General features: G+C 40.4%; 1 protein-coding gene across 1 annotated transcript in view; it reads right to left on the bottom strand.

Annotated features, from left to right (window-relative positions):
• tmem120aa (transmembrane protein 120Aa) overlaps positions 1-13,067 on the bottom strand; it is a 29,508-nt gene extending 16,441 nt beyond the window's left edge. Inside the window, exons 1-2 of the mRNA XM_028807028.2 lie at positions 12,900-13,067; positions 7,018-7,136 (exon numbers count right to left, since the gene is read on the bottom strand). Coding sequence (XP_028662861.1) covers positions 7,018-7,136; positions 12,900-12,974 — 194 coding nt within the window. The 5' untranslated portion in view covers positions 12,975-13,067. The remainder of the gene's footprint in view (positions 1-7,017; positions 7,137-12,899) is intronic.
• Between the last annotated feature and the right edge of the window lie 14,106 nt (positions 13,068-27,173).

Genomic DNA, 27,173 nt, shown 5'->3' with positions numbered 1-27,173 from the left:
ATAATAAATCCCACTTTATTCAGAATCCAATCGTGTTACAAACAGTTATATACACGGTACAATATGTAGTGAAAATGCTTAGCTGCTACACTCCAAGACTGTGCATGAAGCATAATATAAAAGGACAATGAACAATAATACACAACTTTATAAATATCATTAAAAATGATTATGTTAAATGACAGCATTAGTGTGCATTACGTTAAAGTTACTAAAATAAGCAATAAATAAGTAAATCAAAAATTACCTAAAATTTGAATAACTTAATATAAAAGAATAAACAATAGGACATAATGTAGCTATTGGCACTGTCCTCATTTAGGATGTGGATGGACTGTGTAAAAGTAGCTCCTTGTCAGTCTCGCCGAGTTGGTCTTCAGGCAGCAAAAGCATTTCCCTGACTGCAGCACAGAGTAGAAGTCATTGTTGTGATTTCTGGTATAACTAACTCTGAAGAACAAAGAAAACTTTCTTTGCTTTGGTTTGATATCACTTAATATAGATGTTCTGTAAGTTAGAGAGTGCACCCCCAGTAATACGTTTAGCTGACCACAGCACTCTCTCCAGAGCTCTGTGGTTTTGATGTGTGCCGTTTCCAAACCATCTGGTAATACTCCCTGTCAGAATACTTTTAATGGTGGATATGCAGATGTTCTTTAGTAACTGGGAGGGCAGCCTAAAATCTGGTGTCTGAGGTGTAAAAATGTTCTTGTGCCTGACAGGACTGCTCTATTCTCAATTATTGTTGGTTTTTTTTAAAGGTTAACAGAGGAAAAAGAGAAATAATGTATTTATAAAGTTAATAGAATGGAATTAGAGTGAAGTAATAAAATTCTTGAATTAAATCAATGTTGCATTTAGCATTTATTAAAGACTTTTTAATCAAGTCCCAAACAAATCAATTTAAGGAACTTCTTACACAAATTACTACCCAATTAATACAATAAATACACAGTGCAATACAAAGAAAGCTGAAAATTAACAGTCCTTAATATTACTTTATATACTGTAGTACTCTTCATATAAAGGCCAAAAAAAGGTTTTCTGTATAGTTCATCAGGCACACTGCACATATTGTGGAATCTTTAAGTATATCTTACTAAACCTCAATAAAGATATACTTTTGTTACTTTATTATCATTTTTAAATCAACAGAATTTCATACAAGTCCAATTGACTCAGATTCTGGAATGCTAGTTAAGATGAAGCCTTTTAAGATTTATATCTATGGAATTTGCAAGTGTAACTACAACTCGATCAGCAACTCAATTATATCTGCCATAAAAAAAGAAGTCTTCAGGAAAGAGGCCCAAAACCAACCCATTTGTTGTTTTACAAGAAATTGAAGGAGAACTTATTAGTCCTCCCTTCAAAATACCTTGCTAAGAAATACATGCATATTCTTGCATTATACAAAACAATTAAAACAAATATTTGTATAAAATTTACAAATTAATATTGCAAAAAGTTATGCATTTCAAAGTAAACCACAAGAATGATTTAGATAAAGTATAAAGTCTTTGTTTGCTGGTACCATTTTAAAAAAAACCAAAACAAACTGTCAGCCGTACCAGGATTCATTCTGTTGTGTCAACTGGAAGAACTTGTTACTGTGATGCATGGAATCATCCTGGGCAAACTGGACTGCAGAGGAAAAGGTGTTTGGTGCTTCTTCCAGAAACTGATCATGTTGATGATGTCTGTTTCCTCAATGACAAATTCTTTTTTGCCACCATATTACCAGTATAGAGCTTGGGTACCTTTCATAATTAAAAGATTTATATTACTAATTACTGATTTTTATTTCATAACTTTAAATAATTTAACTTTTACCTCTACTGTGATAGCATATCTAACCCAAATGTTGCTAGACCCAATTCTAGAAAGCTACCCTGCTATACTGCTAGTAACTTTATAATACTTCTTCTATAATAAAGTATACTGAGGTGCATTAACGTTGTTACATAAACAGTACATTAACAAACAGTGAGGACCACTGTCTGATTTTGTGAAGAAAAAAACTGCATCAAAATTACAAGACATTTTTAACAACATTAAAGGATTTTAAGGTTTAAATAATGTCTACAGATAGATCAGAAAGACCAGAGTAGGAAGGCAAACTTTTTTTGTTTTGTTGAACTTACTTAAAAAAGGGAACACTGAATTCCTCTGATAACCCATTTGTAACTTTATACTAAACAAAGAGAAGATGTGTTTTTTTCTAGCTGTCTTATAGAGTGATGTTGTCCACTTTCCACCTTTATTAGATTTACCTTCAGTTTAATATTTTTATGCATCTTTCTTATATGGGTACTACCTACCAAGCATAATCTACAAAATGCCACCCTGTCCTAAGCAAACTTTTTAAGACACATAATGGAAAGTACCGTGCAAAAGTCTTAGGTAAACCAAGAAAATTAATTTGCAAACAAACGCAAAGCTAAAGCATCTCGCTTTTAAACTGGGTACATTCTTCACGGCATTTTACATGATTTGCCATAACTCTTCCCTTGTATTTCGCTGCTTTTTTGTTCTTTTGCCTGTCCCTGTGGTCCTTCAGTTTTGTTGAGGTCAGGGCTCCGATTCAGCCAATCAATACTGTTCCATCTGCAGCCTTCTCCTGAAAGTACATCTTAATTGAGTTTGCAGTGGGTTTGTTGTTGTTATCAAGCTGAAAGATGACTTTTTGCAAACAAGTTGATTTCCTAAAGGTTATTTCATGAGGAATCCATTGCTCTTTTCTTATCAGCCATCAGTCCATTGAGTTTTACCATATCTGTTACACAAATGGCTGAAATACACCCTAGACCATAACATAGGCTCCACTGTGCTTCACAAAAGGCTGGAGAGAAGTATCAACGTACTGGAGTCTTCGTGAAAAAAGTTTAAATTTGGCCTTTCTGCCACTTCATACTATATGCACTTTTGCATATAGTTCAACTTGTTGTCTTTATGCAAGAATTATTTCCTAGCTGCAACACACCCTGCCAGATAATTTATTTTAAGACATCTTTATAAGGACAAAGCATACTTTGTTACCAGATGATGAACAACGACTTTACTAATCTCCTAATATCCTATAAGAAAATGACATTTAAGACTGTTTAACAGATTCCGACAGCTTTTTGCATGTTTAACTGTGTTTTTTGTCCTTGACTTGTCCAGTTTCTTCAAATGTCTATATCATAGTTTGAATGCCATATCACAAAAATTAAATTTGGCCTACTGTATAGCCTAGACCAGCGGTTCTCAACCTTTTTCCTCTCCCGTACCCCTTGATTAGGCTTTTCAGTTATAAGTACCCCGTCTCTTCATTACCCCCACCCATCCCTCAAAAAAGTTTTTTTTTTTTTTTTTTTTAAATTTTCTTAGGTTAGCTAAATAATCAAACGACTCAAATTAACCTAATGACATTTATAGGCTTTTATTTTTTATTTTACATTTTACAATTTATTTCAATTTTTTATAATAGCAGCCTAACATAAGATCAAAACAAATAAAAACAGCATTAAAATAATTTTTACCCACATTAATTATGATAAAAGTACATAACAATTATTCATCTTGATATACAAATCTTCCAATGTGGCTCTTAATAATTTTAATGCGATCCTTGAGCTTGCTTCATGGGTCAGAGTTTTTTTAAATCAGGTGCAAATGAAGACAGATATAACCTCAAATCAGGAGCTGCGTTAAGCTTATTGCAATATTTATTCTTAATATATGCATAAGACGAGAATGGTCTTTCGACAAGCTCTGAGGTCATAAAAGGTAATCAATATTTTATTGCTTTATCACTCAGTCCTTGGTATTCTTCTTTCACTGCTGCCCATAAGTCAATGACATTTCTTTTTTTGAAATCAGATTGTAAAGAAGAATCAGTCGAAAGTTCAATCAATTTTCCTTTTTCAGAAACTGATAGTGAAGATAACTGGATTTTAAATCCATTCAAGGAACTGTTTTTTCAACAAGCTGAAAAACTATTTCGCTTCGGAAAATACTGTCTGAATGACACCTTAAGTTCTTATAAGTGAGGTATTATACTACTTTTTACTACTTTTGACAATTTCAGCTCGTTCTCAGATAAGAAACTGTGAAGTGTCTCAAAAACTCCACACTGGTCTTTTTTGATACATGATTCCCTAAAATCCAATTTCTTGATCATAGACTCAATTTGGTCAGACACCTTAAAGATGGTTATGGAACTGTTCTGTAATCCTAAGTTTACTTTATTTATTTCTGAAAAAATATCAGATAAGTATGCAAGCTGTTGAAGCCATTCACTTTCATGAAACTTAGAGATCAACTCAAAAGGATGGTCTTAAAAAAACTTGAACTTCATGTGTCAATTCAAAAAATCTTTTCCTTGTGAAAGCCACCTCACTTCTGTTTGTAAAAGTAATGTAGTATGGAGGCTGTCCATCTCTTCACACAAAGATTTGAATAGTCTGGAGTTTGTTGAATTGGCCTTAATACAATTAACAACTTTGACAGATTGAATGAGCACTTCCTTCAATGAATCTGGCAGGGGTTTGGACGCTAGGCTTTGTGTCTGTGAATACAGCAATGACTCCAAGCTACATGGGGAGAGACTTCTTTGATGTGACTGCGTAAACCTGCATAACAGCCAGACACAGATTTTCCACCATCCGTGCAAACACCACAGCAATTGGCCCAATCAACTTCTTTTTCACAGAAATAACACTGAATGACATTAAATATGTCCTCGCCTTTACAATGTTTAGTGAGAGGATAGCAAAGTAAAAGTTTGTCTTCAAACACGTTATCATTTAAATATCTTGCAATAACAAACAAAACTGACAGATTGGAAACATCAGTGCTTTCATCCACCTGTACTGAAAAGAAGGGACTCCTTTTTATTCTTTCAATTACTGTAGATTCAATGTCGTCAGACATGTTCTTAATTCTCTGAGAAACTGCATTGTTTGAGAAGGGCATATTGCCAAGTTTTCGGACATGGTCTTCACCAAACATACATTATACAGCATCTTTGATACAAGAAGATATCAAATTTTCAGCGATTGTATGATTTTTACCGTTTTTAGCAATACGGTAACTTATTCTGTACAATGCTTCAACCGTATTCTCATTGACTTTGTTTGCAGATAAGAAACAGGAAGTTAGATTAGGACCGTTTGATAGTCGCTGGAAAAAAGTAACATCTTTTTGTTTATAAATTGGATGTTTTATTTCTAAATGGTGCATCAATAAAGATGGCTTCATGCTACCATTAGACAATATCTCTCCACAAACAACGCACAGTGGTTTCGGACAGTCTTCATCTTCTGTGAATGAAAATCCATATCTCATGTATTCAACAGAATATTTTCTCTTCTTTAGTGGAGCACTGATGTTTTGAGATTTTTTTAATAGTGTTAACTTTATCTCTTGCAAGAACAGGAACAGGCCTATCAGTCGCTGCACCCTGGTCCCCTTGCGCTTGTAAATCATTAGGACTGCTTCGAAGTACTTGCAGCTGCCGAATCAGCAGGTTGAATTTCAATGCTAACTGCAGCTCTCTAAGAGTTCCACTCTTCAAACACTTATCCATTTTGCGGCACAAAGCAATATCAATAGAAAGTCACTCAAAACAATAAATAATAGCTAAACACTTCAAATTAAGCACTCATAAAAAACGATCTAGGCCTATTAATACATGTTACTCACTTGACACCCAATCGAACACTAAAATGATCGCTTTAAATCACAGTGGCAGTATTGGCGAAGAGGAGGAGGACACATACGCAATTGTGCAATATGACTAGTGGTGGGCAGATCTAGTGACAACTTTCACATAAGTCTCTCTTTGTAAACCAAAACTCTATAACTTTGTTTTTGTGTTTTTATTTTAACTCCTTTTTTTTTGGTGTTTTCCACCATTACCAATATTATTAGGAACCACTGGCCTAGACTATAGACTTACTGATACAAAACTGTCTGTCCAATTGTACTAGTTTAGCCATTTACAAAACTCTAATTGGGGCACCACAGCACACTGTTCAAGACATGCACAACACTCACTGCCTTAGAAAGACAAAGAACTCAGCCATCCAGTACAGTTGCGTTTCTCACTACTTCCTTCTAGCAAACTGTACAGGACCATCAGCAATTATATATTTCTCATTTGTACAGGAGAAAACTGTTGGCTATGTTTTATTCCAGAATTCAGTTGATGCCCCCACCCTGGGCAGTGCCTCACAGCCTGTCTTGTCTTTGTACTATATGCAGATCCACAAGGTTGAAATCAACCCAAATTCTGCATAGATTCCCCATTTCTAGAGGGGAACATCAAAAGCTATGTTTCATTCCAAAATTCAGTTAGAGCCCTTATCTCAGGCAGTGCTATGTACCCCTGTTAGTTGTAGTAAAAAAAAAAATAAAAAAAAAAAATATATGCTATATGCTATATATACTTTTTGTGTCTGTTTTTTTTGATAGTGTCTTATTATTGTTACTGCTCTAAGGAGACATGCAAGAATTTTATCGTACACACAGGACAATAAACTTGAACTCAAACCGGTTTTGCTCTGGACATCTCACAAAATATCTACATGTTTTTGGAAAACACAAGAAATTCTTGCTATGTTTTATTATATTAATGTTTGTTTGTTTTTATTCCAATGCAACTATAGTTTTTTCATGTAGTGAAAAACAATCACTACCTAGATAACAAACTTTAAAAAAATTTTCTTGTGTAGCCCAGAACTATTGCACAGCACTACATAGATTACTGTAAGGTTTTATAGACTTCAGCTATCGTTTATAACAATTACTCCAAAAAATTAAATATTACTATTATCATTGGGATAATATTAGTTAGAGATGTATTTCAAAGCACAATACAAAACATAAAGAAGCATGAACATTTTTGAGTTATTCATTTTATAACATATGGAGAAATATTTTATTACATATTAACTTAATTAGAAAAGGAAGTTATTTCACTTAAAAAAACAAAATCATCTGTGACAGTTATTAGTCTAATTTAACACTTACGATTTTAATGCAGTTGAAAGCTCCTTAAGTTTCTTTTTCTGCCGAGTAATTGTTGCTAGACATTGCTCCTGCAGTTTGGTAACTTCACTGAGGTTCTTCTTATATAGACGATGAGTCTCCTAAAAACAACAGCATATTAATTAATAATCTCAGAGAGGTGAAATTGAGTCATTGGGATTTTTAACAAATTATGAACACTTTAGTGGTGTCTTGTTGCATTTACTCCCCCTAGGAACTGTCAGCAATATCATTTATGCGACTGTCTATTTATTACTAAACCTGCCTAATCTAGTCCTGATCATAGGCATCAGCAACACCAGCTACAATCTGAAACCAACTCTGGACAAGGTGCCAGTCTTGTTGCAGTGCTAACCCACACATACAACCACATTCACTCATAGCAGGATAATTTAGAGTTATCAGTACATCTTTTATGCCCTCCTTTGGGCTGCAAGAGGAAAAATGGGGTACCCAAAGGAAAATCTATTTGGACATGGGGAGAATGCAACAAAGAAAAAAAAAAAAACACACACAGATAAGGATTTAGGCAGGCTTCAAACCTAGGACTTTCTAGATGTGTGCACTAACCACAATACCACAGCATGGTCCACCACTTATATAGTGTATTACAAAGTAATGTGCTATAATAATGCTTACTTTTAAAATCCCTACAATTCTGTACATTTCTATGACTATGAAAGCGTGCAGTGGTTCTAGCAGGGGTGGGCAAAGTCATTCCTAGAGGGCCGCAGTGGCTACAGGTTTTTGTTCCAACCCAATGGCTTCATAAGAAGCGCTTATTGCTCAAGTAACATTTCTACTTCATTTTAGTTTTCTCGCTCACTTAGGATTTTTAACCCTTATTGCCTATGTTAGTCTTAAACAGCTGTATTCTTGGTTTGTAATGGTTCCTTATTAGCAATAAGATGCAAATGACACCTGTGTGCACTATTTGGTTTAATTAAATATTTGGAATGAAAGTGAAAGAAAAAAGTAAAGGACTGAGAATTACTAAAATTATTAAAATCTAGAAATTGAGAACGACCTGACATGGCAGAGTTAAAGCACTAACAAGCCATGAAATTTAATTATCGTCAAGGATTGTTTTATAATTAAGCAACTGGGTTGGATCAAAAACCTGAAGCCACTGCGGCCCACCAGGAATGACATTGCCCACCCCTGTTCTATCCTGGCAGTGTCAATCAAAGAAAAAGGAATCTGTCCAGGATGGGATGCCAGTTATTCACAGAGCACATGCATGTACAGACCTATGCTCAGTCCTAGAAGACTGATGCTGGATCACCAATTACCTACCTAACACATTTTGCCTTTGTGATATGAGAGGAAACCAAAGTATCAAATGAAAACCTGCACAAACAAGGACAGAATGTGTAAACGCCACACATTGAGTGACCACTTTAGGATTCAAACCCTGATTCCACATAATGTAAGCCACTGCTACAATACAACACAACACAATTCTACTCCTCAGTCAAATCTATCCATCCATTCACCCATCCATTTTCTTAAGCCGCTTATCCAGGCCAGGGTTGAGGTGATGCTGGAGCCTACCCCAGAAGTCCCTGGGCACAAGGCAGGAACAACTTCTGGACGGCGCATCAGTTCATTGTTTCACTAAACATTTTACAGTTTTACTTGTTATTTTCTTATATCAAAATCCTTTCAGACAATTATTCGGAAGGTTTCTGCAAGTATCAAGGAAATATAGGCAACTCTTACATCAAAAACTTTAGTCTGGCTGAATCCATAAAAAAAATGTATATGTTATCCCAGACATCACACTTGGACACTATTGAAGATCGCGGTTTTAAAGTTTAAAAATCAATTTCTTAATATTCAGGATATACAAAGGCTAATTCGTTTATTTGTATCAAGCAAATTTGAATCTTGTAATCCTTTACTGTTCACTATTCTACTCTACAGTGAGCACTTACTCTTCATCTCCTCTATCTGGGGTAACAGGCAGTTAGCAGTCCCCATGGCCCGCAGTGTTGTGCAGTATTTTTTTGCCCTGTTCCCAGTCTATGATCTAATGGGCTTGTATGCCAGGCAATAAAAGAGCAATCTTTCCAGTATCATTACTATACAGGCTTGATGTCTATCTGATAATCAAATTATCTTCTCTCTGCCATAATGTCAGTCTGTGTTTTTTGCTAGGCTCTTCTTCATTTGGTATGGGATCATTCCAAAATTTTCCCCAATATCCTCCATAGAGCAATGGCCAGATTGCATCTTATTTTGGTAGTCATTGTCATGTCTGACTGGCATAGGTTACCTACCGTCAATAGATAACTATATTTTTGTTTGGGTTTGGTCGATTTTATTGACTATGTTAAATACAGTCATTGAAAGACAGATGTTTCATTGCCAATACAAGAGTCTGTTTCAACACTGTTTGAAATTTTAGTGCTCAAGTATGTGAAATAGTTAGTGTTTTCTAGTTATTTGTTTAAACACATGGACTGCTTGCAATCGTGCTTCTATATTCACGATATTAATTTATTCTGTATTAAAGCATAATACCTTATTTCCAGCTTCGGTGCTTCAGTTCTGAGTAATAATTTGTATTGTCCCCTCATGACCTGCCAATATAATTATAACTAAAAAATATTGCATTAATTAACCTGTTCATGAGTCTGGACAATTAGTTTAAAGGTAGTTTTAAAATATTCTCTTTAAAAAATTAGCCATAAATGCCTTTGTTTCCCATTTCTTCTGCCTTTAATTTACAGAATCTAATGACAATAGAGTATTCCTGAATGTATACTGGGGGAAGCAGCCCTGACACAGGCAGGCGGACATCATTTTGTCACCCAACACACATTTATTTACAAGCTATTTACAAATGTTATGAAGCACAACCCAGTGCTGCAGCACCAATCAACCCACAAGTCCAGGCCCTTTCAAAATGCCTTTCCTCTCTTCAGGCTGCCTCCTTGCCTCCTCCAGAGACCTCGTCCTCTTCCACCCGACTCTAGCCCTGAATGAAGGGAGGCGACCCCTTTTATAGCCACCCGGATGTGCTCTAGGTGCTTCCTGGCAATCTTCAAGTGCTGGCTGCATCCCCGGAAACACTCCGGTTGTCCCTGCTTCTCTTCCCCCCCAGAACTTCCGGGTGTGGCGGAAGTGCTGAGGTCCAGGGCTGCCAAGGCATCCGGGCGCCCCCTGCCGGTGACCATGGGCCCCTACAGGGTTGAGCTTCAAAGCTCTGTACCCGTGGCCCCCAAAGCAACCAGAACGGTCGCCCTCTCGTGGTCTGGAGGAGGCGAAAGCCCTCCTCCGGTCCTCCTGGGCATCCTGGCTGGGTACCAACCCCAGCCGCGTGCCACAATACTATAATCATAAGATGTCTTAAATTTTCATGAATAAAAAAAACTGCAGAAACATGAAAAGCCCTTAGATGTAGAGCTCTCAAACTCTGAAATGCTCTTCTTGCCAATATAACAGATGTTTAATCAATCTAAACACCAAAAGCAAGACTGAGGAACCATTATTTTAAGGACAGTTTAATAATGTTAGAACTGCTGAAGTAGCTGTTCAAATTTTTTTCCTTAATTGTGGCAAACATTAATATTGGCTGTTATAAATTATCTGGTTTTTTTTTCCCCTGTTTTGGTTTACTTTGATGGCACCAGGTGTTGCTGCTACTTTATTAAAGCTTTTATGTACCTTTTTAGTACATTCAACATCTCCTTCTCAAATCTGAGATCAAAGTAACCTTTTTATTTTCAGAAAAAATCCTTTATACATCTTTTTTTCCTTTCATTATTTTTGATTGCCAGTTTTGTTTAAGATTTTCAACTTTTGCAGGTAAGCAAAATCATCAGTGAACTCTTAAAGCTATGTTTGTCCATATTGTAAAATTCCAGACAAAAAAAAAAAAAGAAAAACTTAACCTATATCCCATTGGTTTCTTACTTCAACCTGAATATGCTGCACAAACTATGGGATTCCATATGCATTTTGTTTCAGTATATGAGTGCAGGTGCTAAACATTCAGTGTACTGGCTCCTGATGATTCCAACTGCATGGGAAGTGACATTTTAATGTAGGATATGAAAAGTTCCACTAATACTGATCATGCCTTTCCCTACAATAATTAAAAACTGCATTCAAAAAAGGTATGAACATAAATTAACAATACTCACTCACCATGACTACATATTCTTTTGGGGCTAGCTGAGCTAAATAATAACTGAAACCAGTAAAAGCCTAGGGTTTTTTTCACCTTTGGAGAAGAATAGGACCAAGTAGAACAACTTAACAGGCTATTTTAATCTTCAGCTCTGTATAAGACACAATGCTAGATAGCACTGTGTTAAAAATGTTTTTGATTATCTTATAATTTAAGTATTTAACAACTTGAAGTTAGTTACTGCCACAAAAAAGGCCTTATACACAAAAGCCTTATTGCTGGATTTCTGTTAATTTGTGTTTAGTTGTCTGTCTGATTACTAGAGAAACAAAAATACCAGTCTCAACTGTGCAATAATGTTTGATCGTTATAATAATTCCCATTCTATCTCCAAAATCACACAGGAAAATTATGTATTTACTCGGTTCAGCCCTTACCTTTCTTATGATTCTGTCATAAACTGCTCCAAATAATTGCACTAGTATTTAATTATATAGCTATGCTTTTTCCTCACGTATGAAGTGGATGTAAATTTCAACTTCTTTTACAGGCAACCCATTCAAGTTTTTTGTATTTTTAATATTTATTTTTACACTTTTATTTCCAAACTGCGTTATTCAGTTCAGGGTCACGGGCGTCAGGGGGACTTCATACTTAATGCCTCCAGGACAGAAATAATCGATCCTTGAAGGGGCGACAAGGCAGTTTATCACAGAGCCCATTCAAGCACACATCTTGATGATGTCAATTTAGAATTAACCAAAAACACAACTTTCGGATCTGTAAAAAAAAAAAAAAAAAAAAAAACCTGAGCTTGCAAGTTCTACAATGTCAGAGACTGGATATATAATATATTTCGAAAAAATGACAGCCAAATCCCCGAAGCAGCTTTCTAGTGATAAATCTACGTTATTCTTACACATATTATATTAGTAAATATTCTGTTCTAAACATCTTAATAATTTACAGTATTGGTATAGTTTACAGTATGGTATAGTTTAATAGTTTACAGTATTGGTGGTTGGACCGTGTTAGCCATTATGGATGTAGTGAGAAGTTAAAATATGTCTAAATATGTAAACTTAAGTACTGTGATCTACTTTTTAAGGCTTTGTGGAAACTTTCCTAGTGTGACACCATGTAGATATATATTAAACAGACAATTTGGCAACACAAAACGTTGTAAAGGGTAAAAGGTACATAAAGCACCGCCAGTCCTCACAGGCTATTTTTCTTGACGCCCTAAACGACCCATGACACAGTTTGAGACCTGACTGGATCTCGAACCACTCCGTATTTCTTTAAATCGTAACAACTACTTAGACAACTGTAGTCATTCAGGATCGTCAGCTTTCAGTATTGCCACAAAACGTGAGACTATTCTAGACAAGCAATTTCTGTCATCGTATTCGGTACGCGATGCCTTTATGTGCTCTTACTAATAATTACAACGTGTCGGCTGACTTTTAGACAAGGCGTGATCACAACAACTCCCTTGTCGAGCGTCCTTCACAAAACAATCCGACGCGCAAAAGAGAAGCAAGACAACCAAATATCTGCGGCGACCAGAGAGCCCACTTTTAACACATTACTGATTTCCTATGTACTGACTGTACATAGCAAAACAAAAACAAAAGACCTGTTGCAGTCAAGGACCTTTCGCTTAAGTGAGCACTGATGAAAGAAGGGCGTGGACTTCCTGTCTTCTATGTAAACCGCTGCTCACCTGTATCTGTTGAAATTCTTTCTGCAGGCCATCCCATTCCTGGAAACAGTCGTTTATGCTAGGAACCACTGACATATTCTACACTCACCACTCGCGACCAGTTCGGCGTGTACTTCAAGAACACGATCACTGCTTGACCCGCCCAAAAGCCCCTTATCAAATCAAGGAGGATGGCATCGTCGCAACCTCTGGCCCCGCCCTTGATTTAGACCAATCCGCGTTGAGGACGGGCAACGTGGCGTGGAGACTTGAACTCTATACTCTGACGAGTCGTTTCTTGTGGGGATAAAGGCAACAGCCTTGTTTAGGAAAGGGAAGATAAGGTATTTGCATAAGTGTTGGGTATGCACCAGATTGAAGAAGTTATATCTGCGGAAACGGAACCAATTGCGAAAACAAGATATGTCAGTGCCGCTACTTGTTATGAGACCACATACTATATACTGTTTAGGTCGAATTGCGAAATCAAATACATATATTAAAGAAGACAATATATAGCACGTTCAAGCATAAAATATGAGCGTGGTCAGCAGCAGTAGTGTTGGTGTGTATATAATATAATGGAGGATTTATCTTGTTCACTTTACATTTCAAATTTCTCCAGGCAAGGTACAGGTGGAAGCAGGTTGCTTTTAGTTATGCAGGTAGTATGGCCTCTTGGTGAAAGGAGTACACTGTCCACAACGTGGCCACGTCAATCTTCAGGCCTTGCATATTGCGTGCTCCTGTCCCGAACATGAAGAAGAAACGAAATGTAACCAATTGTATCCCAAATTTTGTAAGCCGCTTTGGATATAGGCGTTGGCCAAATATTGTAAATAAATGTAAACGTAAAAATTCCACTTACTGCAGCTGGCCAGTGTTTCTGTTGTAAAATCGTATATAGGCCAGTGCATTAAGTCTTGGAGGTTCACAGTAGCAGTAGCATGTTTGTATTACTGCCAATCTAACAAGCAGAGACTGATTTATGCTTCTAAATAAGCCCTTAAATTAAGGCTTAGTTAGACTACTTCTTGTCTTTTATCTTCGTGGATTCATAATTAATCATAGAATAAAACTGAGTAATATGCGTAGTTATTCTACTTTGATATAAATTAGATTATTCATTTTAAAACGCATATATTTTGCAAGTAGTAAATACAAGGTGTTAGATAATTAATATGACAAACTGTGATTTACAGATATTACTAAACCACAAGTTGTAAGACGAATTACCTAAACTTGTTGACCTTAAGAGTCACCTCAATGATGAGATGAATATGTACAGCACAACTGAATAACTTTTATGGAAACGGGCAAGAGTAACATCAGGTAAACTAAGTTTATTTTCTTTAACATAAAATGAAGGTATATACAGGGTATTTTATTACATTCACTTTTCACATGGTGCCAGAGAGTGGAAACATGTTGCCTGTCATTTGGACGTGCAAGTAAGAATTTCACTGTTCCTGATTAATTTAAAACTACAATTACTACAGTTGTGCCTGTTCTGCAGATTATTTCCTTATTTTACAAACTATTCAATTGGAATGAGAAATAGATACAAGAATATTGAGTAACTATAGAGTAAAGTTTTGTAAAGGTTTGTCAGAAACTCTTTTTGTATATTCTATCTATCTATATATATATATATATATATATATATATATATATATATATATATATATATATATATATATATACTGTAAGTCTTAGTCCTTCTTTTTCTGTCTTTATATTTAAGAAACAAAACTTAATGGCAAAACACAACCTAATCAAATGAAAATAATATACCAATTATAATAGTGAATTATAAATGATACTCAAGAAAACTTGGCACTCAGCCCCACCCTGGTTTTCCTTTGTGGCATGAATGCAACAAGCTCTCACTTTCATCTTCATTTCCAGACTTATTTAAGCCCTCTGCAGTGGAGAAGCCTGGCTTATTGGAGCTTACATCTGTCTTCTCTTCATAGATGTATGGATTTAAACTTCAGTGCCCGTTTCTATAAAGCCTTTTTGTTCCTTTACTTTTCTTTACATAGTACTGTTTTCAGTAGAGAAGGCACACACTTTCAGGATGAGGTTAGCTATACTTAAAGTCATGGCACTGAAGAATGTTGATTAGCACACACAAGTAAGAATTTGACTGTACTCTGTACATGTGACAGTAATGACCCTATAACCCCTACAGTTTTCAGAAGTCTCAAGAGGATTGTTAGAATACAGGATATCTCAAATATTCATTAAAAAAATATGAAAACAGCACAATTGCCAGTAGAGCATTGTCTCCGGTGTCCATCCCTGACCATGGACAAGACCAATTAGAGTCCTGGCCCTTTTAAATGTAGAGCAGTCCTCAGGGGTGCAAAGATGATATGCCTGTTAGAGGTAACTCTTTTCTTGATGTTGTGAGTCTTTATAGATTTATCCTGGAATTTATTCTAGTATAAGGTTTAAAAGATGCATCATATCAGTGTACCAGTGAGTCTGGAGTTAGTCAGACAGTTTAAAGTGAAAGTTCACCATCAGCAGAAAAAAACAGGGATTTGAGAGAAAGACATGAAAATGGAATATTAATTTGTAATTCAGTACTTGAAAGGTGAGCAATGCACTTTTACTTAGAGACAAATGATATACGTTTAGATAGGACCACAACAGTATCGGACTTTTTATTTAAGAACTTTTTCCTTTTTGTCTTCCCAATATATTACTACCTTGTGTGTTTTCCTGTAAAATAAGAACACCATTTGCATAACAAATGTAGTTGCCAATTCCAGGGCTTGGAGATATGCCAGGTGCTAGAAAAGGATTAATATGATATGTACAATTCACAATATGTTTAAAAATTGGTCTGAAAGTAAGCGTGTTTCCTGGCAAATTTTTATATACATACCAATAGCCAATAGGAACATTAGTAATGAATTGACTGTAATTTTAAAACAATTTAATAGTATCTTGATAAAAATTTATTTATCAAAAACAGGAACATTTCTGTTTGTGTCCAAACTTCTGAGTAACAGTGTGTTTTTATATCTCTATTATAAAAAAATATTGGGAGGGAGACGAGATGTGATCTTCTCGGGAGACACTTTGACATCCCACGAGACAAAAGGATAGCTGCCGTACAGGCTTTTAAATGATCAACGTGCAGCATGACAAGCAGAACACACAGCTCACCAGCAGCAGCAAGCCAGCAGATGATCCAACCGCATCTCCTTAGCGTGCGTTGAGTGCCCCCCCCCAACCCCCTTCACAACAAGAGCAGTGTTATACATCTCACGAGAAAGATATTTAACCATGCCCGGGGTCGGAAGTAAAGGACAAAGAGTAGATAACAAAGTAGAACGTCGTTAGGAATTCAAAAAGACGTCATATTGTCTTCCAAGAAGATCACGTCTCGTCTCCCTCCTAAGGTTTTTTTTTTGTTTAATAGATATATATATATATATATATATATACATACACACACACACACACATACATATGTTTTACTACTACGTTGGCAGAGCCACGGGCGACAGCTAGTGTGTGTGTGTACTAGCCGTTTAAGCCCGGGCTCCTACAAACTTTTGAAATAGTAGAACAAAATTGAAATGCAGAGTTGGTGGTTTCATTTTGCGGCTTTGCTTGACCCCTTTGTCTATCATCGGATAAGCGAGTTTGTCTCTAACTCTTTAACTTAGGGCCGCCTTGCCGGGTCTTTGAGCGTCATTGCTGTAGCCTCGCACATCCGGGCCAAACAGACACACACACACGTAGACGTTTATATATAAGGTCAGGGAGCATGCATTGGTACAGTGTGTTGCCGCACCCACCAAACGATGAAGCAGCTCGGGATCCTGGTTGGCAACCCCCCCAGGCAGACAAACGGTCCAGTCCCACCCTCCGGCAATGACCCTCTATCTGCCACAGCCAGGTTGTTATGTTGACATCCCCTTTGCCTGGTCCAGCCACTTGTGTCCTGAACAATGAAGGTCCTGCAAGCTGCATCACCCTCGGGGAATTGTGCCACATGGCTGTTGTGCCATAACTGACGCTCCCTCACAATGCAGTTAATGTGCCTCATTCGGGACTCCATGAGCAACTGCTCATTCGACACAAAGTCAAACCAACAGTAGCCAAGGATTTTCTGGATATACACAGTACCAAAGTCCAGTCTTCGTCTCAGGTCACTGGATAGCGTCCATGTCTCGCAACCATATAGCAAGACAGGAAGCACCAAGACTCTTTGTCAAAATTATAGTTTTAAGTTGTTCGCAAAATTTGTTCAATAAAATGGTTCTATATTTTGACTGCAACTGTAATGCAATGTGATTCCGTCTCTTGATTAGTGCCACCCCCTTGAAAACTATCACTTTATGGGGCCATGCAAACATGTATTAATACCTGTTTGCACATTAAAATGTTTTTTTGTACAATGTACAATTCTCATGACAATGGAATAGGTTATTCTTAGCCAGTCTACTGCAGTAATTGCAGTGGAAAATGTGGTTAACATCCACTCATGCATGGGGAAAAAAATACTGTTGAATACTGTGAAACTGGTATAATTTTGAAAAATACCGTGATATAGAATTTTGGTCATACCGCCCAGCCCTAATACCACCCATTATTCCAAAATTGATTTATAATTGTAAATAAGTTAGTCAACTATTAAAGTTTCAGTTAATTAAACATATATTTATTCTGTCACATAAATGCAATATCTTTTTAGTTATTAGCTGAGCAAGTAATAAGTTACTCCTTCAAGTAATTTAATATTATTTCCAAAATTCTTTCATTTACATAAATTCAGGAATACCCATTATGCCGAAAAGAAAATGCAAGTTCACAGACGACTTGAACAACAAATATCCTTGTTTTTCGAAAGGGCAGAACAAATTCAGTTAAGGGGCTAATGTTCACAAGATTCAATTTCAGTAGCATGCTATGTAAAGATTTCTATTCACATTTATTCAAGAACCCAGATTTACTGAGAAAAATAGCTTCAGTGGAAAAATATAAAGGAATGTAGATAATGCAAATAAACTAAATTGAAAAGAGTAAAATTATTTTTGTTTTACTAGAAGTGAATTTACCATGTATATCATTTTTTTTAAAGGTTTACGACAGTTAAGGTATCAAAATAAGAATGGAAGGAATGAAATCTTAATTTAAGAGGCTTGACATATTCAAATTTAATGGGTTATTAGTCTGCCAGTGACTGTGATTTTGGCCATCATATCATAATTATAGTGATAAACTGCAACTAAATGTTTATTTCATTTTAAAAAAACATAAGACAGTATAAAGGCATATTATGGCATCACAGGGAAAGGCATCCTCAAAAGTCCAAATTTTTTGACCCAAATGTCCTCATTTCCAGAGAAAGAGAGTTGCCATCCTTATATCGGTCACATCATGTAAAAATGGCAACACTTTTTCTGCATGGTCTCCCCATTTCAGGTAACAATAATGTTTAGGATTTAGCAGCAGCAGTTATATTAAAGCAGTCATATTTAGGGCTTTGTTGCATATCCCTCGCGTGCAATGACCGTTTGAACTCTGCAATTCATAGACTTCACAAGGTGCTGCTTATGTTATCTGCCATTTTTTAGTTTTGAAAAACTTGTGTGTTGCCTTAGCAGTATGTTTAGGATCATTATCTTGTTGCAGGAGAAAGCAGTGTCCAATGAGTTTGGAGGCATTTACTGGAACTTGAACAGATGTTTCCATACGCCTCAGAATTTATTGTGCCACTGCCTTCAGCAGTTACATCATCAATGAAGATAAGTGTGCCAGTACCTGTGGCAGCCATACATGCCCAGGCCATAACACTTCCCACCACGTTTAACAGATGAGGTGGTATGCCCTGGATCTTGGGCAGTTCCTTTTCGTCTTCATACTTTTACCATCACTCTGATGCAGGTTCATCTTTGTCTCATTTGTCCACAAGACATTTTTCCATAATTCTGCAGGCTCTTTTAAGTACTTATTACAAACTGTAATCTGGCCATCCTGTTTTTATGGCTAACTAGTAGTGTACGTCTTGCAGTTTGGCCTCTGTATTTGTGTTCGTGAAGTATTCTGTGGATAGTCGTCTCTGCCACATCCACATCTGCCTCCTGAAGGCTTTCTGATCTGTTGGACTGACGTTCAGGGCCTTTTCTTTACTTTAGTGAGGATTATAGTCATGTCATCAGCAGTGGAGGTTTTCCTTGGCCTACTAGTCCATCCATCCATCCATTTTCCAACCCGCTGAATCCAAACACAGGGTCACGGGGGTCTGCTGGAGCCAATCCCAGCCAACACAGGGCACAAGGCAGGGAACCAATCCTGGGCAGGGTGCCAACCCACCACAGGGCCTACTAGTCCCTTTGCAATTACTGAGCTCCCACCTGTGTTCTTTTTTTCTTAATGATATTCCAGACAGTTGATTTTGGTAATCACGATGTTTTACAGATGTTTCTAATAGTTTTATTTCTGTTTTTCAGCCTCAGAATGGCTTCTCTGACTTTCATTGGCACAGCTCTTGTCCTCATGTTGAACAATGGCAACTACAAGCTCCAAAGGTAGTCTGCAGGTAGAAGCCTAGATATCTTATGAAATACACTTGATTAATCACAAACACTTGTGATGTCATTTGTCACAAACAATATGGTGTACTGAAATTGAGGGACCATGTAGAAAAAGTGTTGTCATTTCTACATGGTGAGACTGAAATATATGCACATACCTTTAAATGAAATTCTACATGATAGTTTTGTTGTCTATGTTAATTTGACTGTTGTAGAGGTATGTGGATAGAAAGCACATTTGCATTTCTGTTCAGTTTAAATGTGATTGCTGTCCCTTTTTGTCCAACTTAGAATGTGATGCATTACCAGCATGTTTAAACTTAGTTTTTTAATGTAGTACCATCTGATCTTGTTGCACATTAATGGAGATGTAAACAGATGTACTTTGCTTTAGCAGCTTTAGCAACAAATTCTCACTTGTGCCCTCCTAACTGCCACACTCACTTGACTTAATGCACTGACTTGGGCACCTTCCATGAGCCTTGTTATGGGGGGTCTTTCAAATCCAAGAATGCAACATACTTTGATTCACAGATGCACTCTTTCTGCCGAATGTCCTTGGTTTATTATTTTCTTCAGGTGCAGGTTTGCAGTTTTACTTTTGTTTGGTTTCCCGTTTAACAAGTTTGTTACTTTATTGTATTTTTCATCCTAATGTCGACATCCTACTATATAAAAGCGGTCGGGATTGTCCTTCCGTCCCGTGAGTGCAAAGCGTAGCGGTATTCCGCTTATCACAGACTTACTACTTGTGGCTTACGGTACGAAGCGACGCGATGTGAGCAGAGTTCTGGTGTTCCCATCGTTCCCTTGCTTTTGTGCGCGATGCGCTGGAAAAATAGACAAAATTATGTCTCTGGAAATAATTAATGTTGATGGAGTACAAATGCTTCACCACGTAGTAAATATCAGGGGAGATGGTGCTTGCTTATTCTCCTCTATAGCTTATTTAGTGCATGAAACTCCGTCTTTAGCGGTACAGATTCGGGCTGACATTGTACGACATGTTTTAAGTAATTGGTCAAGGTTTCAGCCATTTACAATGATGCCGTCAGGAATCTCTTATACAAATGAGCTTCAGTATCTCACTGAAATGTCAAAGTCACAAACTTATGGTACCATTTCTGAGCTAATGGCAGCGGGAGAGTTGTTCTCCTATGAGTTTCAAGTATATTATTATGGAGTCCTACACTCCAAGTTTGGACAGGCACTCGAGTGGATAAAAAAAACTTAGGTTTTCGGGAGATGTTATGAATGGGCACTTTGATGTTCTCATTCCCTACACTTACATGCCTGATGTACACATGGAGCGCACACAAATTGAGGATAAAAGTCGGTCGCCTTAAAAGGCGGGTGAGCCTAGTTAATGCAGATTTTAGATTCACGTGTATTTTTCTTTCAGTTTTTTTAATTTATTTGGCTAGCAAAGTGCATTGCCTCTATGAGTTATACAGTATGTCCCTGTTATGAATCCTGACAATATTTAACTATACCAGATATAGAACAAAAATATTCCAACTCTGGATTTCTACCTAGTCGCTGAACTGGTCAGCTACACTTTACAACCATGACTTTTTTTTGAATTGCATATTCAATATTATGTATATTATGTTTTATATTTCTATAATTAAATTGTCTCCTCCTTTAACCGTCACCTTATCGTGGTGGAGGGGTTTGCGTGTCCCAATGATCCTAGGAGCTCTGTTGTCCGGGGCTTTATGCCCCTGGTAGGGCCACCCAAGGCAAACTGGTCCTAGGTGAGGGATGAGACAAAGAGCGGTTCAAACCTTCTATGATGAATGAAAACTTTGGACGCCGTTTTCCCTTGCCCGGACGCGGGTCACCGGGGCCCCACTCTGGAGCCAGGCCTGGAGGTGGGGCTCGATGGCGAGCGCCTGGTGGCCGGGCCTGCACCCATGGGGCTCGGCCGGGCACAGCCCGAAGAGGCAACGTGGGTCCCCCTTCCCATGGGCTCACCACCTATGGGAGGGGCCAAGGAGGTCGGGTGCAGTGTGAGTTGGGTGGTGGCCGAAGGCGGGGACCTTGGCGGTCCGATCCTCGGCTACAGAAACTGGCTCTTGGGACGTGGAATGTCATCTCTCTGAAGGGGAAGAAGCCTGAGCTAGTGCGCGAAGTTGAGAGGTTCCGGCTAGATATAGTTGGACTCACCTCGACGCACAGCTTGGACTCTGGAACCAATCTCCTTGAGAGGGGCTGGACTCTCTACCACTCTGGAGTTGCCCCCGGTGAGAGACGCCAAGCAGGTGTGGGTATACTTATTGCCCCCCAACTTGGAGCCTGTACATTGGGGTTTACCCCGGTGGACGAGAGGGTAGCCTCCCTTCGCCTTCGGGTGGGGGGACGGGTCCTAACTGTTGTTTGTGCGTATGCACCGAACAGCAGTTCGGAGTACCCACCCTTTTTGGAGTCCCTGGAGGGGGTGCTAGAGGGCATACCTTCTGGGGACTCCCTCATTCTGCTGGGAGACTTCAATGCTCACGTGGGCAATGACAGTGAGACCTGGAAGGGCGTGATTGGGAGGAATGGCCCCCCTGATCTGAACCCGAGCGGTGTTTTGTTATTGGACTTCTGTGCTCGTCACGGATTGTCCATAACGAACACCATGTTCAAGCATAGGGGTGTTCATATGTGCACTTGGCACCAGGACACCCTAGGCCTCAGTTCGATGATCGACTTTGTGGTCGTGTCGTCGGACTTGCAGCCACATGTCTTGGACACTCGGGTGAAGAGAGGGGCGGAGCTGTCAACTGATCACCACCTGGTGGTGAGTTGGCTTCGATGGTGGGGGAGGATGCCGGTCAGGCGTGGTAGGCCCAAACGTGTTGTGAGGGTCTGCTGGGAACGTCTGGCAGAGCCCCCTGTCAGAAGTAGCTTCAACTCCCACCTCCGGCAGAACTTCGACCACATCCCGAGGGAGGTGGGGGACATTGAGTCCGAATGGGCCATGTTCCGTGCCTCTATTGTTGAGGCAGCTGACCGGAGCTGTGGCCGTAAGGTGGTCGGTGCCTGTCGTGGCGGCAATCCCCGAACCCGCTGGTGGACACCGGCGGTGAAGGATGCCGTCAAGCTGAAGAAGGAGTCCTACAGGACCCTTTTGTCCTGTGGGACCCCGGAGGCAGCTGATAGGTACCGGCAGGCCAAGCGGAATGCGGCTTTGGTGGTTGCTGAGGCAAAAACTCGGGCGTGGGAGGAGTTTGGGGAGGCCATGGAGAATGACTTTCGGACGGCTTCGAGGAGATTCTGGTCCACCATCCAGCGTCTCAGGAAGGGGAAGCAGTGCAGTGTCAACACTGTATATGGTGGGGATGGTGCGCTGCTGACCTCGACTCGGGATGTTGTGGGTCGGTGGGGGGAATATTTCGAAGACCTCCTCAATCCCATTAACATGCCTTCCAATGAGGAAGCAGAGCCTGGGGACTCAGAGGTGGGCTCCCCCATCTCTGGGACTGAGGTCACCGAGGTGGTCAAAAAACTCCTTGGTGGTAGGGCCCCGGGGGTGGATGAGATACGCCCGGAGTTCCTCAAGGCTCTGGATGTTGTAGGACTGTCTTGGCTGACACGCCTCTGCAACATCGCATGGACATCAGGGACAGTGCCTCTGGATTGGCAGACCGGGGTGGTGGTCCCCCTCTTTAAGAAGGGGGATCGGAGGGTGTGTTCCAACTACAGAGGGATCACACTCCTCAGCCTCCCTGGAAAAGTCTATTCAGGGGTCCTGGAGAGGAGGGTCCGTCGGATAGTCGAGCCTCGGATTCAGGAGGAACAGTGTGGTTTTCGTCCTGGTCGCGGAACAGTGGACCAGCTCTATACCCTTAGCAGGGTCCTGGAGGGTGCATGGGAGTTTGCCCAACCAGTCTACATGTGTTTTGTGGACTTAGAAAAGGCATTCGACCGTGTCCCTCGGGGAATCCTGTGGGGGGTACTCCAAGAGTATGGGGTACCGGCCCCCCTGATAAGGGCTGTTCGGTCCCTGTACGATCGGTGCCAGAGCTTGGTCCGCATTGCCGGCAGTAAGTCGAACCCGTTTCCAGTGAGAGTTGGACTCCGCCAGGGCTGCCCTTTGTCACCGATTCTGTTCATATCTTTTATGGACAGAATTTCTAGGCGCAGCCAGGGTGTTGAGAGGGTCCAGTTTGGTGGGCTCAGGATTGGGTCACTGCTTTTTGCAGATGATGTTGTCCTGTTTGCTTCATCAGGCCGTGATCTTCAGCTCTCTCTGGATCGGTTCGCAGCCGAGTGTGAAGCGGCTGGGATGAGAATCAGCACCTCCAAATCCGAGACCATGGTCCTCAGCCGGAAAAGGGTGGAGTGCCCTCTCAGGGTTGGTAGCGAGATCCTGCCCCAAGTGGAGGAGTTCAAGTATCTCGGGGTCTTGTTCACGAGTGAGGGAAGAATGGAGCGTGAGATCGACAGGCGGATCGGTGCGGCATCCGCAGTAATGCGGGCATTGCATCGGTCTGTCGTGGTGAAAAAGGAGCTGAGCCGCAAGGCGAAGCTCTCAATTTACCAGTCGATCTATGTTCCTACCCTCACCTATGGTCATGAGCTATGGGTAGTGACCGAAAGAACGAGATCGCGAATACAAGCGGCTGAAATGAGTTTCCTCCGCAGGGTGTCTGGGCTTTCCCTTAAAGATAGGGTGAGAAGCTCAGTCATCCGGGAGGGGCTCAGAGTAGAGCCGCTGCTCCTCCGCATCGAGAGGAGTCAGATGAGGTGGCTCGGGCATCTGATCAGGATGCCTCCTGGACGCCTCCCTGGTGAGGTGTTCCGGGCACGTCCAACCGGGAGGAGGCCCCGGGGAAGACCCAGGACACGCTGGAGGGACTATGTCTCTCGACTGGCCTGGGAACGCCTTGGGATTCTCCCGGAAGAGCTAGAAGAAGTGGCCGGGGAGAGGGAAGTCTGGGCATCTCTGCTCAAGCTGCTGCCCCCGCGACCCGACCTCGGATAAGCGGGAGACAATGGATGGATGGATGGATAATTAAATTGTTCTATAGTGGTAGTAACATGAATAATTTGTGCAATCTGAGTAGACCTGATCCTACAACATTGCAGTCAGGTGTGTCCTATATAATTATACATCTCCTCTTATGATTCATACTAGTAAGCCCGCGATTCGCTAGCGAATCGGAAATCCATGAATGGCAATCAGTTTCTGTTCCGTCCGATATCTGGATGGATGACATATCATGGAGGGTGGGTGCGTCTGGGGAAATGTCATTTAACTACATATGCATATCTGTAGTAAGGTGGTCTTGTTTTGTGGAGACGTGATTCCGTTGCGTTTGCTTTTACCGACTGCTGGCAGAGTGGAGCACAACAGGTTCAGTTTACAGGCTGTGGTGTTCGTGTGCCAGCCACTGAGTCTGGGAAGCCGCTGCGTTAGAGTTTGTGACCGTTATGTGATCTATACTACTGGCACAGTGGATTAGAGCAGGTGTAGCTCACGCGTTGTGGGCGCCTGTGTTTATCGTGTGTATCCATGCGGGCTCGTTTTTGTATTTCCGTTAGTTGAGCTGTTTGTTTTTGGACCCGTGACTCCGTTAGCTATACAGCGTCTACTGTTAAGAATTATAATCGCACTTACGTTTAATACGGAGCGCTCGTGTATTGTTTCTTTTCATCTGGTGGCGTTTCTGTGTTTTCTGTGGCTGGACTGTTAATAATGTATTACTGTAATGTGATTGAAATATGCTGTGTAGTGTGGACATTTGGGGTTTCCGTACTGTAATCCAACCTTCGAATCCTCTCGTTTCTTTTTTTTACTCTGTGGCGGGCTCGTTGCAGTGCGTTAGTGTGCAGTGTGGACCTCTGTGGTTTCTGTACTGTAATACAACCTTCGAATCCTCTCGTTTCTTTTTTTGCTCTGTGGCGGGCTCGTTGCAGTGCGCTACTGTAATACTGTAATGTGACTGAAATATGCTGTGTAGTGTGGACGTTTGGGGTTTCCGTACTGTAATCCAACCTTCGAATCCTCTCGTTTCTTTTTTTGCTCTGTGGCGAGCTCGTTGCAGGCAGTGTGCCAGTGCGCGTGCGCCTCGATGTGCCCAGCACCCTGCGTCCATATCCAGCTTACAACTTTCGGTTAGTAAGATGGATAATTCTCAGCAACCCTATCAGTGCAGAGTCAGGTAGCCCAGACAATGGCAATTCTAAGTCTGCAAAGAAGAAGGCAAGGAAAAAAGATGTTTTGATTTTTGTATTTTCATTATTGAAAAGAACTTCATTTAAACAGTATTATTATTTACTTGTTAAAACTGGCATTCTATTTGTAAAAAGGAACTACTTTTAAGCAATTAACCTATACATGTTTATGCTATATTGTTATATTTTTATATCATCTGCATTTACACATTTTACAAATAAAATATACTAAATTTCAAAATCTATATATATAATTCACTAAGCAGCTGATAGGGCACGCAAGACAATCATGGGATACGCACGACATAGCCACGCCCGCCAACTCACAGAGCCCTGCCGACCAACTCTAAGACCATGGGATATGACGACAACTCACAGAGCCACGCCCACCAACTCTAAGACCATGGGACAAGAACGCCTGCTGACCCGCCCGCCCACCTGACTGTTACCAGCATTCACCACAGTGTACTGGAGTGTAAAACTATTGCAGCTGCTAAGCTTTCAGCCACGTGAGATTGATCAATAACAGGTCTGTGATGCCCTTAGGCTGCACGTGTGCTACACTGAATGGATCAACGTGTGTCTACCCAGCGCCGAGAGGCGTGGGTAAGCCGTTGAACCCCATTCGTGATGGGGACCGGGGCTTGCAATTGTTCCCCACGAACGAGGAATTCCCAGTAAGTGCGGGTCATAAGCTTGCACTGATTAAGTCCCTGCCCTTTGTACACACCGCCCGTCGCTACTACCGATTGGATGGTTTAGTGAGGTCCTCAGATCGGCCCTGCCGCGGTTGCTCGCGGCCTCTGGTGGAGCACTGAGAAGACGATCGAACTTGACTATCTAGAGGAAGTAAAAGTCGTAATTCCGTAGGTGAACCTGTGGAAGGTTCATTACCGGTTGTGCCGTCCCTGCCCTTTGTACACACCACCCGTCGCTACTACCGATTGGATGGTTTAGTGAGGTTCTCGGATCGGCCCTGCCGCGGTCGCTTCCGGCCTGTGGCGGAGCGCCGAGAAGACGATCGAACTTGACTATCTAGAGGAAGTAAAAGTCGTAATTCCGTAGGTGTACCTGCGGAAGGATCATTATCGGTTGTGCCGACCCGTCATTGGACGGTTAGGACCTGAAACCTCTCGGGCCTGCTTCCCCGCCCTCTCTCTGGAGAGGCGGAGGGGGCGGAAAAGGCGTCCTTCCCTCTCACCCCGTTCCGCCCGACCGCTGTCCAGCCCCATCCCTCGCACTGGGAGGTGGGGGCGCGGCACCGGTCCTCCAGTTTTCAGTCACGGACAATTGTATGTTGCTCACTCCAGAGTTCCATCTTTTCATTCACTTAGTTGTTTCCTCAAACCCACCCCATTTGGACAACTGTGTATTTCAGGAAGTGTTCACCCATCAATACATAATTATGCGGCGTATGCTACACTGCGGGTTGGCTAGTGTACAATTATTTACCTAATAACTGTAGTAAACTGCTGTTGTTCTTCTGCATCATTTAACAAAAATTGTGAACCTTGTTAAAGGAAATGCATACCTATAGTCCACATAAAACATATACAGTATATATGAATGT

Source organism: Erpetoichthys calabaricus, chromosome 8 (assembly GCF_900747795.2).
Source record: "Erpetoichthys calabaricus chromosome 8, fErpCal1.3, whole genome shotgun sequence".
In the NCBI taxonomy this organism is placed as follows: domain Eukaryota; kingdom Metazoa; phylum Chordata; class Cladistia; order Polypteriformes; family Polypteridae; genus Erpetoichthys; species Erpetoichthys calabaricus.
Note: the sequence above shows the minus strand (reverse complement) of the source record. Positions and strands in the feature narration are given on the sequence as shown.